This window comes from Pithys albifrons, chromosome 26 (genome assembly GCF_047495875.1).
Source record: "Pithys albifrons albifrons isolate INPA30051 chromosome 26, PitAlb_v1, whole genome shotgun sequence".
Taxonomy (NCBI): Eukaryota; Metazoa; Chordata; class Aves; order Passeriformes; family Thamnophilidae; genus Pithys; species Pithys albifrons.
In genome coordinates, this window is record NC_092483.1 from 4,652,068 (window position 1) to 4,667,735 (window position 15,668).

At 41.7% G+C, this 15,668-nt stretch overlaps 1 protein-coding gene, 1 long non-coding RNA gene and 1 other non-coding gene across 4 annotated transcripts; 1 reads left to right on the plus strand and 2 right to left on the minus strand.

Annotated features, from left to right (window-relative positions):
- Window positions 1-5,832: 5,832 nt before the first annotated feature.
- LOC139683029 (large ribosomal subunit protein eL37) lies at window positions 5,833-8,470 on the minus strand. Its single transcript, XM_071577734.1, has 4 exons — window positions 8,376-8,470; window positions 7,485-7,620; window positions 7,158-7,242; window positions 5,833-5,949 (listed from the first exon to the last, which is right to left on the minus strand). Exons 1-4 carry the CDS (start codon window positions 8,376-8,378, stop codon window positions 5,880-5,882), a joined length of 294 nt encoding a protein of 97 aa, XP_071433835.1. The 5' UTR covers window positions 8,379-8,470; the 3' UTR covers window positions 5,833-5,879.
- LOC139683052 (small nucleolar RNA SNORD72) lies at window positions 6,051-6,129 on the minus strand. Its single transcript, XR_011699747.1, has one exon. It is a non-coding gene; the product is annotated as a small nucleolar RNA SNORD72 (small nucleolar RNA).
- LOC139683030 (uncharacterized) lies at window positions 8,442-14,765 on the plus strand. 2 transcript variants are annotated; one of them, XR_011699740.1, is made up of 3 exons: window positions 8,442-8,511; window positions 10,465-10,539; window positions 11,978-14,765. It is a non-coding gene; the product is annotated as an uncharacterized lncRNA (long non-coding RNA). The 2 variants fall into 2 exon arrangements; XR_011699739.1 differs by having other exon boundaries at window positions 10,465-14,765.
- Window positions 14,766-15,668: the final 903 nt, after the last annotated feature.

Genomic DNA, 15,668 nt, shown 5'->3' on the forward strand with positions numbered 1-15,668 from the left:
TCTTTCTAAAGACCACATGCTACATACAGTTGACTGGCTACAATCCAGCTCTCACAACTTTTGTTATGGAATGTTGCTAATTTAATTAGTGTATGGCTCTTCCTGAAGATTTACAAATTCTCTTTAAAAATTTTTTGTAGAATGCGGTAACTAATCGGGTTTTTTTCTCACGAAATAGTATCTCTAAGTTTTCAGATCCAGATTACAAAATTTTCAAATTAAGACTGCTTGGCATTCACTAATAAACTTAACTACTGTGGGAAGATCCACAGTAGCTCTAGTAGTACCCATACAGCAGCTGTTGCTTAGCATGAACTTGTTATCAAGGAGCCAAGAGCCTCTGTAGAGAGTAGAACTCTATGTTGTCATCTTTGCCTTCCAGCAATTTGCTACAGAACCTGACAATGTAGTCGCAGACCCTAGCCCATACATCGTACAAAGCATCAGCAATTTGCTATTAAAGAAAGTGCCAAATAGCTTTTGCATGTGCTGTTTAAAACCTTTAGGCTTGTAATCTAAGCATAAGGACATTGCTACTTTGTTTGCAGGTACTAAAACACACTGGACTCCCTAGTTACTGCCTACAAAGCAATGCACGTGCTAATGCCTTAACATCTACAGGTGATTTTGTAGCATCTGCAGCAGATCCTTTTAAAAGACCAGCCTGGGTACCTCCAACTCCGAATGTTATGCTGCAAGTGACCATGTCTCATCAAACATTTCATCAAAGTGCTTGTGCCTTTTGTTCTTCTGTTTGAAATTCCTTTTGTAAACATGAAGCAAATTATTCAATCCTGTGAAGATTGTCAGAAACAAAGCTCAGAATTTCTTCAAAGCACTAATACCTAAAGTTCACAAACATTTGGACCTATGGCAAACAGATGTAAGTCAGTATGCACCTTTAAAGCGTTTTTTCTTACAGACACGTTTTTCAGAAGCTTGCTTGACTACTGCTCAGGTTGAAAAAAAGCAGAGGACGTTCTTCATGCATTTCTGCCAAGCCTAAGTTGCCTTGAATGTACCTCACAGAGTCAAGACTGATAATGGCTCAACTTGTATGTCCGCCCTAACAGCTCAATTCTTTCCATACTTGGAGTGTCAAGCATGTGACTAGCTTTTCTCATTTCCTTCATGGACAAACAATTCCAGCTTTGCTTGAAAGACAAAAGGGGGAAATAGCTAGAGAAATGCTTTAAGCCAAACTGAAAAGTTGTCTATACCTGAAACAAACTGACTTTTTCACAAAACAGCAAAGTTCCTGTGATTTTAACGCACTTTCTGTTGTTTCAAGGTGCAGAGTCATCTGTTCAGGCCAAAGTGAATGGCCTGGAATTTACAGTCAGGTGCATAAACCAGGCCTTGGGACCTAATTGCATAAGGCCAAGGCTATGCCTCCGTTTCCACTGATAACGGACTAAAAGTGGTTTACAGCTTGGTGTGTGCTTTCTGTGCTGTGTTTTTGCCAATGAACCTTAAAGATTTGAGTGCAGCAAAAGTTATTCTGTAGAGCAGTCAGTAAAAAGATCTGAATGTTGTGCCAGTAATTTTGTAGAACAATGAGCAAAATGTTTGTGACAGTGATGAACAGTTTTCTCATGTTTTTATCAGTAATGTTAAATCATTCTAAGGGTGCACCTATAAAAAGTAAAACAAGTAGCTTGATCAAGCAAAAATTTATTAAGTTTTAGTATAAGAGAAGTATTTCTTGGTTTTGATTGTTTCATAATGTTGCAATTGTCAAAGTGTTAACATAGTTTAAGTTGTTAGGTAGTAATACAAGGAAATGAAGTTTTAAGTTTGTTAATAATTTTAATAGCAGATACCGAGTGTAAAATGTATAACTTTGTAAAATAGTTTGTTGTAAGTTTTGATTGTTAGCCCATGGTTATAGTTAAGTATTGACATAGTTAAGTAGTAAACTAAAGTTTTAAGTTTGCTAGTAATTTTAAGAGCAAGTAATGATAGTGTAAAATGTGTGACTTTGCAATGAATTTTTAATTGTTAGCCTATAACATAGTTAAGTTACTAAGTGGTAATACAAGTAAATAAAGCTTTAGGTTTGTTAATATTTTCAAGGGTAAATAATAATAGTATAGGACGTGTGACTTTGCAAAATAGAGATTGTTATAAGTTGTAATTGTTAGCCTATAGTCATAGTTCAGTATTAACATAGTTTAAGTTGCTAAGTGCTAATACAAGTAAATAAAGCTTAGGTTTGTTAGTATTTTCAAATAATGATAGTGTAAAATGTGTGACTGCAAAATAGAGTTTCTTAGAAGTTGTAAATGTTAGCCTATGGTCATAATTCAGTATTAACATAGTTTAAGTTGCTAAGTACTAATGCAAGTAAGTAGAGCTCCAGGTTTGTCAATAATTTTAATAGCAAGTACTAATGATGTGAGATGTTTAATTTTGCAAAATAAGGTTTGCTATAAGTTTCGATTATCAGCTCAGAGCCACAGTTGTCAAGAGTTTTAAGAGCAAATGCCGCACAATTTAGAAAGACCATTTCAGTTTTCAGAATTGGTAAATCTCACAAGAAAAATACAACAGGATTAAAGTTTTTTAAATGCAGCAAGTGTTTGAAAGATGTGAACTTGAGTTGAATTCCACAGCTTACAAATAATGAGACTGATAAGACTGATTGGTTGTATAGAATGTTTTTGCTAGTGTTGCCTTGTCTCTTTTCTTGTTTGTAAGAATTCAGCAACAAAAGGAGCAACAAGTCTGATTTTTTAAAGAAAAACACAAAAGGGGAATTGTAGGAATAATAAGAGATTTTCGAGTTAAGAAAAAGGGTTTTTAGAATAACAGACAGAGTTTTAGGGCCTCCTAACAGGTGCGAGTTAATTCTGTGGGAAAGAGACCAATTTGCTAGCAAAAACAAAGAAGATAAGAAGGCTTTGAGTTATTCTGCTCATAGGAAAGGAATTTCAAGAGATAACTTTTCTCATAGCAAAAATGAACATCTGCTGAAGATGTGTCATCCAATTAAAGCTGTGATGAGTTTAATGGACACTGTGGTTTCAACCTATGGGATGCAGCGATGGGTGGGAAGGAGGTTAAGATATATTCTGTAATTAGAAGGTAGTTAGGGCTTTTTACCTGTCTTTTGTCTCTCCATGGAGTTTTTTGAATAAAACTATCTTTTGTGTGGAATCTACAAAGTGTGCCTTCTTTGTTTTAGCCACTGTGATATTACATACGAACTCACAAAGATTTTTAACAGTCATTTTCTTTTACAGATGGTCACCTCACAAGCAGTGACAGAGGCAAGGCAGACGTGTTTAACACTTTCTTTGCCTCTGTCTTCAACATGGATGACAGACCAAGGGGATCTCAGTACCCTGAGCTGGAGAACCATGACTGAAAGAATTATCAACTCCCTATCGACCCTGAACTTGTGCAGGATCTGCTGCTCTAGCTGGATCCCTACAAATCTATGAGGCTGATGGGAGTCAACCCAGAATCCTCAAAGAGTTGTTGATGTCATCGCAAAACCTCTCTTGATGATTTTTGAGCGGTCTTGGGAATCCAGAGAGATACCACTTGACTGGGAGCTGGTGAACGTTGTCCCGATTTTCAAGAAGGGCAAGAAGGAGGACCCTGGAAAGTAAAGGCTTGTAAAGTGCCTGTAAAAATTATGGAGGAGATTATTCTGGGAGGTATTGAAAAACACCTGAAGGACAATGCAGTCATTGGTCACTGCCAGTGCAGCTTCACTGATTTTCTGTTATGACAAGGTAACCCACCTAGTTGATCAAGAGAAGCCAGCTGATGTAATCTTTTTGGGATTTCAGTAAAGCTTTCAATACTGTATCTCCCAGGATCCTTCTGGACCACTGTCCAGCCCACAGCTGGATAAACACATCATGCAGTGGGTGAGCAACTGGCTCACGAATCGAGCACTGAGGGTAATAGTGAATGGGTGACATCAGACTGGTGACCTGTCACTAGGAGGGTTTCACGGGGCTCCATCTTAGGCCCTGTGCTCTTCAACATCTTCATAAATGACTTGGACGCAGGACTGGAAGGGATACTAAGCAAGTGTACAGGTGACACAAAACTGGGAGGAGCTGTTGACCCCCTTGAAGGCAGGGAGGCCCTGCAGAGAGACCTCAACAAATTAGAGGACTGGGCAATCACCAACCAGATGAAGTTCAACAAGGGCAAGTGCCGGATTCTGCACCTGGAATGGGGCAACCCTGGATGTACATACAGACTGGAGAATGAGATGCTGGAAAGCAGTGCCACAGAAAGGGACTTGGGGGTCCTGGTTGACAGCAAGTTGAATATGAGTCAGCAGTGCCCTGGCAGCCAGGAGGGCCAACTGTGTCCTGAGGGGCATCAGGCAAAGCATTGCCAACTGTTTGAGGGAGGTGACTGTCCTGCTCTGCTCTGCACTGGTGTGGCCTCACATTGAATATTGTGTGCAGTTTTGGTCACTGCAATATAAGAAGGACATCAAGCTATTAAGAGTGTAAAAAAGGAGGGCAACAAAGATGGTGAAGATCCTTGAGGGGAAGCTGTATGAGGAGCAGCTGAGGTCACTTGGTCTATTCAGCCTGGAGAAGACTGAGAGGAGACCTCCTCGCAGTCTACAACTTCCTCATGAGAGGAAGAGGAGGGGAAGGCACTGATCTCTTCTCTGTGGTGACCAGTGACAGGACTCGAGGGAATGGCCTGAAGTTGTGTCAGGGCAGGTTTAGGTTGGATCTTAGAAAAAGTTCTTCACCCAAAGGGTGGTTGGGCGCTGGAACAGGCTCCCCAGGGAAGTGGTCACAGCACCAAGCCTGATAGAGCTCAAGAAGCATTTGGATGATACTTTTGGGTACATGGTGTGACTCTTGGGAATGGGTGCAAGCCTACAAGTTGGACCTGATGATTCTTGTGGGGCCCTTCCAACTTAGCATATTCTGTGCTTCTGTAAATAACAAATCTCCAGTCCCCTCTTGTCTGGCAGTATGCATGCTCCAGACTTGGCAGTTTTTACCCAAACAATGACCCACTGAATAGGCAATACTTTTGCAGGCCTTTCAGAGCCACAAAACATTGAACAATGGCTAAGTCTGGGAATCCCTCTTAAACTATTCCCTCCTAGATCTGCACTTAGAGACATCATTCAAGTTACCATCTTTGCTATAAATTCTGACTCTCCATGCTAGGGGCACGATGAAACACTCCATAGTGCCGATATTCCATTTCTCTTGCAGGCGAGTTCTTTTGAGTAACACATACAACCCTGTAAAGCAAAATATATGCAGGTATTCCCCCAAAAGAACAGCAAAGCAGTGGAAAGGATTCAAAGGTTTATTTCAGAGGGAAGGACGCTGAAAACCTATGGATCCCAACAGCACTGTATGGCTACACCAGGCCTCAGAGCAAAAGTAAGGGTTTAATTTGTTCCTAAGGCTTTATCATCACTTTCCCCCTCTCAGCTCCCCCATTGGCTGCTAAGGCCTTGCAGCACATCTGTGAGTGTCATGGCTCTTGTGCCTGGGGAGTAACCTTCTGTGGAATGCATGCAAACATCCCAAAACTGTGTCTGGGAAAAATGCCTCGTTCCAGGCAGGAAAGCTCCCTTAGCGAAATAACTGCCTCCTCAGTAGCAATATCTTCCAGAAAAGTCTTATTTACCCCCATAAACTCTCTTTTTAAATTCAGCACAGAGATAATGGCCCTTTTCAAGGTGGAGGTGCTATCAAATGAAAATTCAATTAAGGGATTATTTTCAGTGAATTGCTTCAGTGTATACCATCAACAATTGCTGTGTGTAAATACATGTATTTTCAGGAACCCCATGTTTCACTGAAGCAAAACATGTACAAAAGGTGACATTTTCTGGATAAGACAATTTATTTTAACAAATACATGTATCTTTATGATGAACTGGAGGCTGCAACAGCTGCTCTCTTGGGCTTTGGTGTGGTTCCCTCACGGAATCCATTCCTGTAAGTAGAAATATGGTTACTAGTTTTTGAAAGGGTGACTTCTGCTCCAAATTATTTTCTAACAAGTAATGTTTCAGATCAAGTTCACCAGCTTTTTTCAGCTTCTCAGTAATGCACTGAAATCACAATCGAGTTCATATGTTCAGACATTTTTAATAAGAAACATGATTGACAAGCTGTTTGGAATAAGCAATATGGTTTTCTTTCTCTTCTGCTGAAGTAAATTTGACTTCTTCAAACAGGAAGATTTCAGTAACTGAGTAAACACTGCAAGACTGAATTTGATACAGCACACCCACTGAAGGCATGCCTTACTTAATGTTCCTACTAAGCAACTCAGGAAAAGATTTCACATTTGTTAGTACTGAAGTGCAAGTTAATTTCTTATCGAAATCTGCCCCAAGCTTGCTTTTGGATATATTTCTACTTCAGCAACACTTTATGGAAATTGGGCTGCAGTTGCACATTGTAAGGTATTTTCTGGATGCTTCTGGGAAAGACTGTGCTCACCAAAAAAACTCCAGATGAATGAATCCCTCAACTACACCTAGGTCCGGGACTTAAAAGACTCCTACTTTTCACTATTAAATCCAATCTACATTTTTAGGAAAAGACTCTTGAATTGCTTGGTATTTTTCATCCATCTTTCTGGTGTATTAGGCCAAAAGTTACAGAGCTGTGCTTTAGAACATGGAGGTCAAACAAAAAGAAATTCTTAGCGAGTTTAACAGTACAGTACCCTTTAAGTACAACTCAAAGCTTTATAACACATTTTAGAAAACTCTAACTCGGAATCTGATGTTATTTACTTACTGCTAATTGAACTCCAAATCAAGGAGCAACCACTGAAGTATTTAAATCCTTAACATTTTTTTTGTGGGCAAGAGGGGATTGAAATGCATTTCAAGAATTGTCTCTTTGTGGGCGTTTTATTACAATACTGTCTGTGTTCTGTACTATCTACACTTAACAGAAACATCAGAGCTTGCTATACGTCCTATGTATTAATAGTAAGTGAGCTTTTTATAATTGGCAGCATATTAATCTGAAGATATAAGGCATAATTTATTACCACAATATATTTAAAAAGAAACACCATACCTCATCAAGTGTATGAAATGTGTTAACTCTGAATGATGAATTTTATAATTCAGTGAAATCCATTGAAGATTTCAGATTACACTAGTTTGTAATAAAATGTTGTACCTGAATCGACGGTAGACCCTTTTCAGGTGTCTCATGCGACCAGTACCAGTGGTGTTGCGTCTTTTAGCCTTTGCACTCCAGTTATCTAGAACACAGGAGTTACTGTTACTCATCTGCATCATGAATTAGTTTCAGAGTACATTTGAATAGCACAACTGTTCACTCTGACAGAAGCAAAAGAAAAAAAATTATAAATATAGTTAAATCAGTGGTAATTTCAAAAAAGCTCCAAACACTGAAAGATGATACAGTGTTCTTTCTTGGTTGGAAAAAAGCCAGACTATTGAAGACAACAAACAAGTTTTTAAACTCAACTCTGTTACTTACACTTTCTCTTACGCTTAGCAGGGTAACCACATTTCCCACAGGTAGATTTCTGCAGATGGTATGCCTTGGACCCACATCGACGACACAAGGTGTGCGTCTTATTTCGTCGCTTACCAAATGATGATGTACCCTTCGTCTGAGAAATATTTCAAGACATTGCAGATTGCAATTATTATCACTATCACATTGTAATTATTATCACTATCACTCAAAAGTCATGTAACTCAAAACATAGGCTTCTCTAAAAAACACTCACAAATTCACAAAGCCCAATAAACATGGCAGAGGCACATTGCACTCTGAAACACCAACTCAGTTTCATCTATAGCTGTCCTCCATTGTTAGAAATCAGCTCCTTATGCCTCTGCCATTCCTATCCCCCTGCCCAGTGCTGAAATCAAACGAAGCCACCGAGTGATTATCTCCAACTCCTTTCTTATCTCCCTCAAGTTTATCGGTGATAAACAGTAAACTGCTTTTACCTAAGGAAAGGTATTTATTCTCACAGATCAACCGCACACTCACAAGAGGCTTTGGCAACCAAACCCCCTCTTGCTACGTTATCTGAAAAGCTGCTTCATCCCTGGGGAGAGCGCTGGCCCGGCCAGACCCGCAAGGAGATCCCGCGGTAGCACGGCCCCATACCCCATCGCTGCCTCTTCGCCCAGGGCGAGACACCCCGTGCCTCCACACGGGCCAGGAGCAGGGCCCACCGCCAGGCTCTCAGGCTCACGTCCCGGTCTCGTCTCCCCGCAGCGCCGTCCCGCCGCTGAGCCCGGCCACAGCAGGGCACAGGGCCACCCCACGCCCCAAAAGAGGCCCGCGGCTCGCAAAGCCCAGTACGGCAACGGATGAAAACAGATACCCCTACACCCGAGCCCCAGTGCTCACCATCTTCTCCGGGCGCTAGCGCCAAAGAGGCTGTACCCCGCCCCGCTTCCGCTATAGTCCGGCAAGCGCTTCCGGGGGAGTGCTGGGAGTGTCCAGTTGGGAATGGCGGAGGGATCTGGTCCGGTCTCCCGGCTGGGTAGGTCTGGTCTGGCCTGGCCTGGCTCGGCTCGCCTCGCCTCGGCGCGGCAGAGACCGAGTGCTCTCCTTGGTTGGCCTCACCCCAAGTTGTGTTTAGGAGTCCCCTCTGTGTGATGGCCCCTTCCCGCCAGGTCCGGCCTGCTGGGACATGCGGGGGCCCTGAAAGCCGCGGGGGCCCTGAAAGCCTTGGTGTCCTGGGTGAGACCCTTAAGGGCCGGACCCCAAAAGCTCTCCAGTGACACCACCTAAAAACTGATGTTTATTAGAGCATCGCTGTATGTCTTAGGCTATGGTGCAACTGGTCCTGGAAATAATGATTAAGTGTAATGATTATGTGTAAATATGTAAAGAAAACATTTAACAGACATAAGTTGCCTTGCTGGTACATAATTTTTAACTCTAATGCATCTTCTCTGTGATAGTGCCTATGCTGCTATTCACAGGTGCCTACAGCTCCACTTCAGGCTGCAGAATCAAGTCCTGGCTCTATTTCTACATCAAGTGAAACTTATTTTCATGACTGAAATTCAGGGACAGGATATTAATGGCTGTAGTACATACTTTCAAAGTGAATTGCCTTAAAAGATAGGCAGCCCCTACTGCACACTTTGCTTGTCAGTGCCCCCCCAAGCTCCATACACGCAACATGACAGTCTGCCTAAAACACTGCAATGGACATCATTTATGCAAAATTGTTTTTTATTCAGAAGCACCATTTAAATTCTTACATGCCAGCCTACCTCGCATCTTCAGTTGACTCACAATCCATAGGCAATTTTATCTAAGAAGAGTTAATTTTGGAAAAATAACGTGTACAGAGAAAACTTGAAGAAATTTGTATTTAACTTATCACCAGTTCAACACTTGTCTCAAACAAAATCATAAATTGATGATAAAACCATTTTATTTAACCTTGATTGTAGAATTATATAACGTTATCTAACAGCTCTTGATAAAAGTATGTATTTATGTGGCAGGCTAGATCTCATTCGTTCTGCTTTTGGTTTACCGAAGCTGACTAAAAATGCAGTTATTCCACAGTGCAGCTGTCTGGGCCTGCCACAAGCCAGAAAACTGTGAGGAACTCCTGCACAAGGAATGTGTGGACAGTTGAACCCCTGTAACATGGAGCTAGTCCAGAATAAGGCATCATCCCATGGCACAATCCCCAAAGCAATTAAGCTCTGTCTAGCTGCTGCATTTTCACTCCTGGACAAACCAGTCTTGTATGGTTGTCTCAATATTAATTTATCCTCACTTGTTTCCTGAGCATGGCCTCTCACTGAATTCCTTTGGCGATGATTTATATGCTGGGAGGCTTTTGACTTCTGCTAAGGTTAAGGGATGGGGCAAAAAACTATTTTTGCTTTAGCTGCATTGTTTCCAGGTGCACAAAGGTGTGGCCCAGGCTGTTCACTTATCTCTTTCATTTTGGTTGGCAATTTCTATCCCTAGAATAATACCTAAGGCAGAGGTCTTTGCTCATATTCGTTTTACCTCACACGAAAATCCAGGCATTTAGTCCATCCATGGTCCTGCTGTAGTTAAAGGAGAGAGATAAATACTGACAAAGGGTAAATCATCCCATCTTAAATGACGTGTCTAAAATAGGCTGGATAAATGATTCTTTTGAGGAACCCTTCTCCTTCCATTAATTCTAACAGGAGCCTAGACAGCCCCCTTAGGCTAGGCACATAGATGTCTGAAGTTAGGTAAAATGAATTTTGCCATGACTGACTTAACGAAAATAATTTTATAGCAATTCTGTCTTTCTTGCCAAAAATCAAAAGCAAAAACTCTGTGTTCTATGGATGAAATGCCATACAGAAAAAAACTCCCAATCAGTTCAAAGTATAAATACATCCTACAGGCTGGACTGAGTAATTTTTCTTCCAGCAACCTTGCTGTGTGTTTTTAACTAGTGCCTCCTTTCCTCTTTCTTTCTCATTAGATCTCAAAAATCTGGAAGATGCTGTGAAGACATTGGACAGATGCCATAGCAACAGCCTCCAAAGGAAGTATTTTGGTTTGTCTACCTGCAAGGATATACTGCCAGGGGAATTATTATTGTCTTATGTGGGATAAAAATAATCTTATTTATTTACATGTCTTCAAATCTGTTAGGAAAGAAAAGGTGATTTTATATCATCATGAAATTGCCTTTAGTATTCAAGAGCACTGGATATTTCTAGGGTAGGAAATGGGCAGAGATGTGGCTGATCCAGTACAATCCCAGAAGCTCTTAGCCCTAGTGCAGGTCATGGGTCACTGCCAATAGTGAACTCCAGCTTACTCAAAACACATAGACTCACATACTAGCAACTGCTGAATGGCACCAGCTTAAATTCAGCACTAGCTAATTCACCCTTCTGCTTCGATGTATAGGAAGTAGTCCAAACAATTTAGAAGGTGACACATCTGGATTTCAGGACTGTCTTTTCAATGTAGGAAACAGCAGTCTGTTACTGCAGCCTGTGTCCCTGTGATGGGTTGACCCTGGCTGACTGCCAGGTGCCCACCAAAGCCACTCTATCACTCCTCTCTGCAACTGTACAGGGGAGAGAAAATATAACAAAAGGCTTGTGAGTTGAGATAAGGACAGGGAAAGATCACTCACCAATTACCATCAAGGGCAAAACAGATTCGACTTGGGGATATATAATTGACTTTATTACCAATCAGAATCAGAGTAGGATAATGAGAAGTAAAACACCTTTCCCCCACCCCTCCTTCCTGGGCATAACTTTATTCCTGAGTCTCTACCTCCTCCCCCTGAGTCACACAGGGAGACAGGGAATGGGGGTTTTGGTCAGTTCACATGTTGTTTCTGCTGCTGCTTCCTCCTCAGGGAGATGAGTCCTTCCCCTGCTCCAGCATGGGGTCCCTCCCACGGGACACAGTCCTCCACAAACTTCTCCAACACAAGCCCTTCCCATGAAAAGGGAGACGGGTTTCGGAAAGTAACAGATGGTTCGATGCGAACTAACTGCAACAGACACTTTATTATTGCGCACAAAACTTATAAACACTTGGGAATCGTATCCATCCGAAGGTTTCGCCACTCTGCTACTAATCATTGGATAACAATGTTGTTTACATTACAATGTCTCTCTGTAATTGGTTAATTATGTCCACCTGCTGAGGCTTTGCGCAGCTCCTTCTGATCCCAGTTGTTAGTTTCTTAAAGCTACATCACACTAATTCACAGAGGCAAGTTCAGCATTAGCCACACAGCTTAGCCCTTAGGTCAAGCAGCATATGAATTACAACACCCACGGGCTTCAGTTCTTCACACGCAAACCCAATACAGTCCCACTGCAGCTTCTGCCCAGCACTTTTGGTCCAGCCAGGTCCAGTGATGGGAGAAACTCTTTGTCATGCCAGCAAACACTGTGATCCTATTAAGCATGTAGATCAGGGTTTACTGAATACTGTGCAAACGAGTGTCTTTCTGTATCCCCTAGCACCATGTTCTGCTACCTGTCCTTACTGGTTGGGGTTGAAAAATGGAAGCAAAATGCAACACTGGACATGCCCATCCATTTTTTTTCTTCCATCCCTGTGGGGTACAAGCCCATCTCCTCAAGTTGACCTTATCCAAGGCCCATGGACTTTCCTGACCTCCTTGATCTACTGTGGCACTTTAATGGGGAAGAGGAGAATCGTTCACTACCAGTCCTTCTTCATAACTAAAGCAGAGCAGCCTTACAGATAAATCCAGCTCAAGGACAGGGAGACCAAAACCAGGGCTGGCTAGGCAATACAGACGAAAGTGGGTGAAAGAGAAAAGAGACCAAAAAGCCTGGTTTTGTGAAATTTCCAATTCTGCTCTGCAAAATGTTGTTTGCACAGCAAGGCCACTGAACAGCATGAAGTGCTAGAGCCACTTTGTTCAGTATAGTATAGAAACTAGTGTGCCATGGTTAAAAGTCATACATTAAACTAAGGTAGACATTTCAATAGGATGAAATAGTAAAGATCCAAGATTTTTAAGAGGTAGAGCCAAGGTTTTGCAAGTTTGACAGGTCATGTCACTGAACAAAGAAAAAGCAGCAGTCCAGCAGTGATGAAGACGCTTCAAGACCACCCCGAGGGATGAAGTCAGGAGACTACTACCCAAATTCGAAGCCAAAAGGAAAGCTCCGCCCAAGATTCCACCCAGTCATTAATATGGAAATTAGAAGGTGTTAACTATGAACTTAAGGCTATAAATGGCTTATTTTACTCAAACAAGTTAGGCAAGTTTTTGCCCAGTATGAACTGGCTTACCTCCAACGTTGTCAATAAATACCTTTGCTGCTATTAGAATAAAAAATCTTCTCTTAGCAGCTATTTTTGCGACGTTTTCGCTTATCAGTGGGTATGAACAGCACCAAATCACCTCAGTGGTATTTGTTTTGCATAGGTTTGGTGTCATACTACATAGGACCATTGCCACGGTGCAGTGCAGCCATACTGTCCCTGATGTGACTATGGTGGAATTAGTATTTGTTCTATGAAACTTGAACGCTGATGAAAGGACTTGTGTGTGGCAAATGCAAGACTGATATCTAAGCAATTTCTGTCTAATGTCATCATATTGGCATCACTTGTGCATGTATGAAACTCCCTTTTTCCAAGTGAGGATGACTGCAAGATGGTGAAGATTCAAGCTTGATATATGATAGAAGCTAGTTGGTGCTTGATACCAATTATTTTCACAGATGCAGACAAGGTAAAGTATTTCTAAATGTGAACTCTTAGATCAGAGGAATGCTTTTAGGTCCTCTTGGGTATTGAACATTTTAACCTAGGTAAAAATGTCTCAGGAAGGATGCAGGAGAACTGAGGAATTCAAGGGCAAAATTTTCATGAAGGTCAGTTTGGATGGCTTTGTTTCTGGATATCATCTTGATGTGCAGAGGTAGACACCTTGTTTGAATTAATGAGGAAGAAAAACTGCCCTGAATGTCTGTTACCAAGCAGCCACAGGAAATGTAACTTTTTTTGTATGTGTTGTGGTTTAACCCCAGCAGGCACTCAGGTGGTGAGCATGATGTTCCATCGTATGGAATATGCCTAAGGCCAGGTCAGGTCAGCTGTCCTGGCCATGCTCCCTCCCAGCTTCTTGTGCAGTTCCTCCCTGGCAGTGCTTGACTCAGAGTAAGCACTGCTGAGCAACAGCAAAAACATCACTGTGTTATCAACATTATTCTGTACTGAATCCAAAACACAGTACTGTGCCAGCTACTGAGAAGAAAATAAATTCTATCCCAGCTGAAATCAGGATGGTATGGTATCCACATTCTTCACTTTGAAAAGAAAACTTTTATGCATGAATTTGAACCAGAAAAACTGATGACCATAAGATGACAAAATAGTTCAACTAAAACTCTTCTCTTAAACAACTCTGTAAAACCTCTCTAAACAGTAGCAGTAAATAAGGTTAATTAATTCAAAACAATATTATTTGTACATTTCTTAAGTCTCTAATACAATAACTGAAAATATGAGCAAACAGCAGTGCTTATGCAAAAGGCTGCTGCATCTTGCTAAGAAACTAATGATTACAATACAAAAAGATTTGTATATGTTTAAAATTGTCCTAGTTCAGCAAGCCAGGACCAGATTATCACTGTGTGGGTGTGACCAAAGCTGTGTATTCTAAAACCCTCTATGTCATTTCTCATGAACTGTTAACAATGGACCATTTGCAGCAGCTGCCCAGGACACATCTGCCCCCTCAGGATGTAAGCTGGGTGTTAAAGAAGCCTGTGAGATAAGAGCTGTGATAACTCCCCTCCAGGAAGTCATTAGCACCTTCACACCCAGCCCGAGGGGAGTGTCTGCTAAAGGGCCATCAATGATTCCAAAAATACCCCATGACTCACAGAGTTAGATCACCCATCGTGGAACTCCCTGCCCTGAAGGAGGTACTGGACATTCCCACCTGGACCTGAGGGTATATAACTTTGGGGTTTGGGGGCTTCTGGTACTGCTCATCGGATCCAGAGGAAGACCAGAACCTTGACAGGACTGCGACCACCACTCTCGACCAGACTGCGACCGTCATCTGCACCAACAGGTTTTTCCCTTCCTTTTACTTTGGACTTAGGGGAACCACGTGGGTCTCAGCACATGGGCTAACAAACACCATTGTGTTTGTGCCCCAGGGTGCTGGGATATACTTCTGGGTTTTGTGGGTTAAAACCAAGTTCTCTTTGTGCCACTGCATTTATGGTAATATTGTTATTAAATTGTAAATCTGCCTTATGATCTCTTTTGTGTTGGGTTCGTTTCTCCTGCCAGTTTACCTTTAAACCAGCACAAAAATGAAAATGGGTAGAAGAAAATTAAATGGTTGTCACTAACGTAGGAAATTGCTTGCTAAAATATAGTGGAAATGATAAAAAAATTATTAAACTCATTTGTATTACAAAGCTTATATAGTGTGTATAAAATACATTTGATATTGGTGCTTCCTATAGCCAGTCCTCAGTGGGAAGTGAAGAGCCCCTTTATCACAACCATGTATTTTTTCCATGCATTCAGACTCTTCCATAAAAAGCACAAAATATGACCTCACATGTAGCATATTGAAATCAACACCAGAGTGTTGCAGCCCTGATTCAGGTGGGTCTGGAGGACCACCTCACAAGTTTCATTTTCACCTTAAAAGGACATGTTTCCAGCCTCAACCAATTGGAGTCAGACCACCGCACCTAGGGCGGGGTCACATGAGGTCATATATTACCTGTGTTTTTGAATAAACTTGGGATTTTGCATGAACATCACATTGGTGTGTGCAGTCCACTAGGTCGTGGTTTGCAACACCAGAGTTTAATAATAAAAATCAATTATTCAAACTCACTGTCCTAGTTCAGCAGGTGGGACCATTTTATCACTGTGTGGGTGTGACCAAAGCTATGTATTCTACACCCTGTATGTAATTTCTCATGAACTGTCAACAATGGACCATTTGCAGCAGATGCCCAGGGCACACCCAACCTTTCAGGCTGTGAGCTGGGTGTGAAAGACACCTGTGAAATAAGAGCTATGATAACTCCCTTCCAGGAAGTCGTTAGCACCTCCACACCCAGCCTGAGGTGTCATGTCTGCTAATGGGGGATCAATGATTCCAAAAATATCCCATGACTTACAGTTAGATCACCCATT

Coding starts and splice junctions, on each gene's coding strand:
- LOC139683029 (XM_071577734.1), bottom strand. Junction 7,243..7,484: donor TGCTAAGCGTAAGAGAAAGT/GTAAGTAACAGA, acceptor CCTGTGTTCTAG/ATAACTGGAGTGCAAAGGCT. Junction 5,950..7,157: donor AGGGTCTACCGTCGATTCAG/GTACAACATTTT, acceptor TTCTACTTACAG/GAATGGATTCCGTGAGGGAA.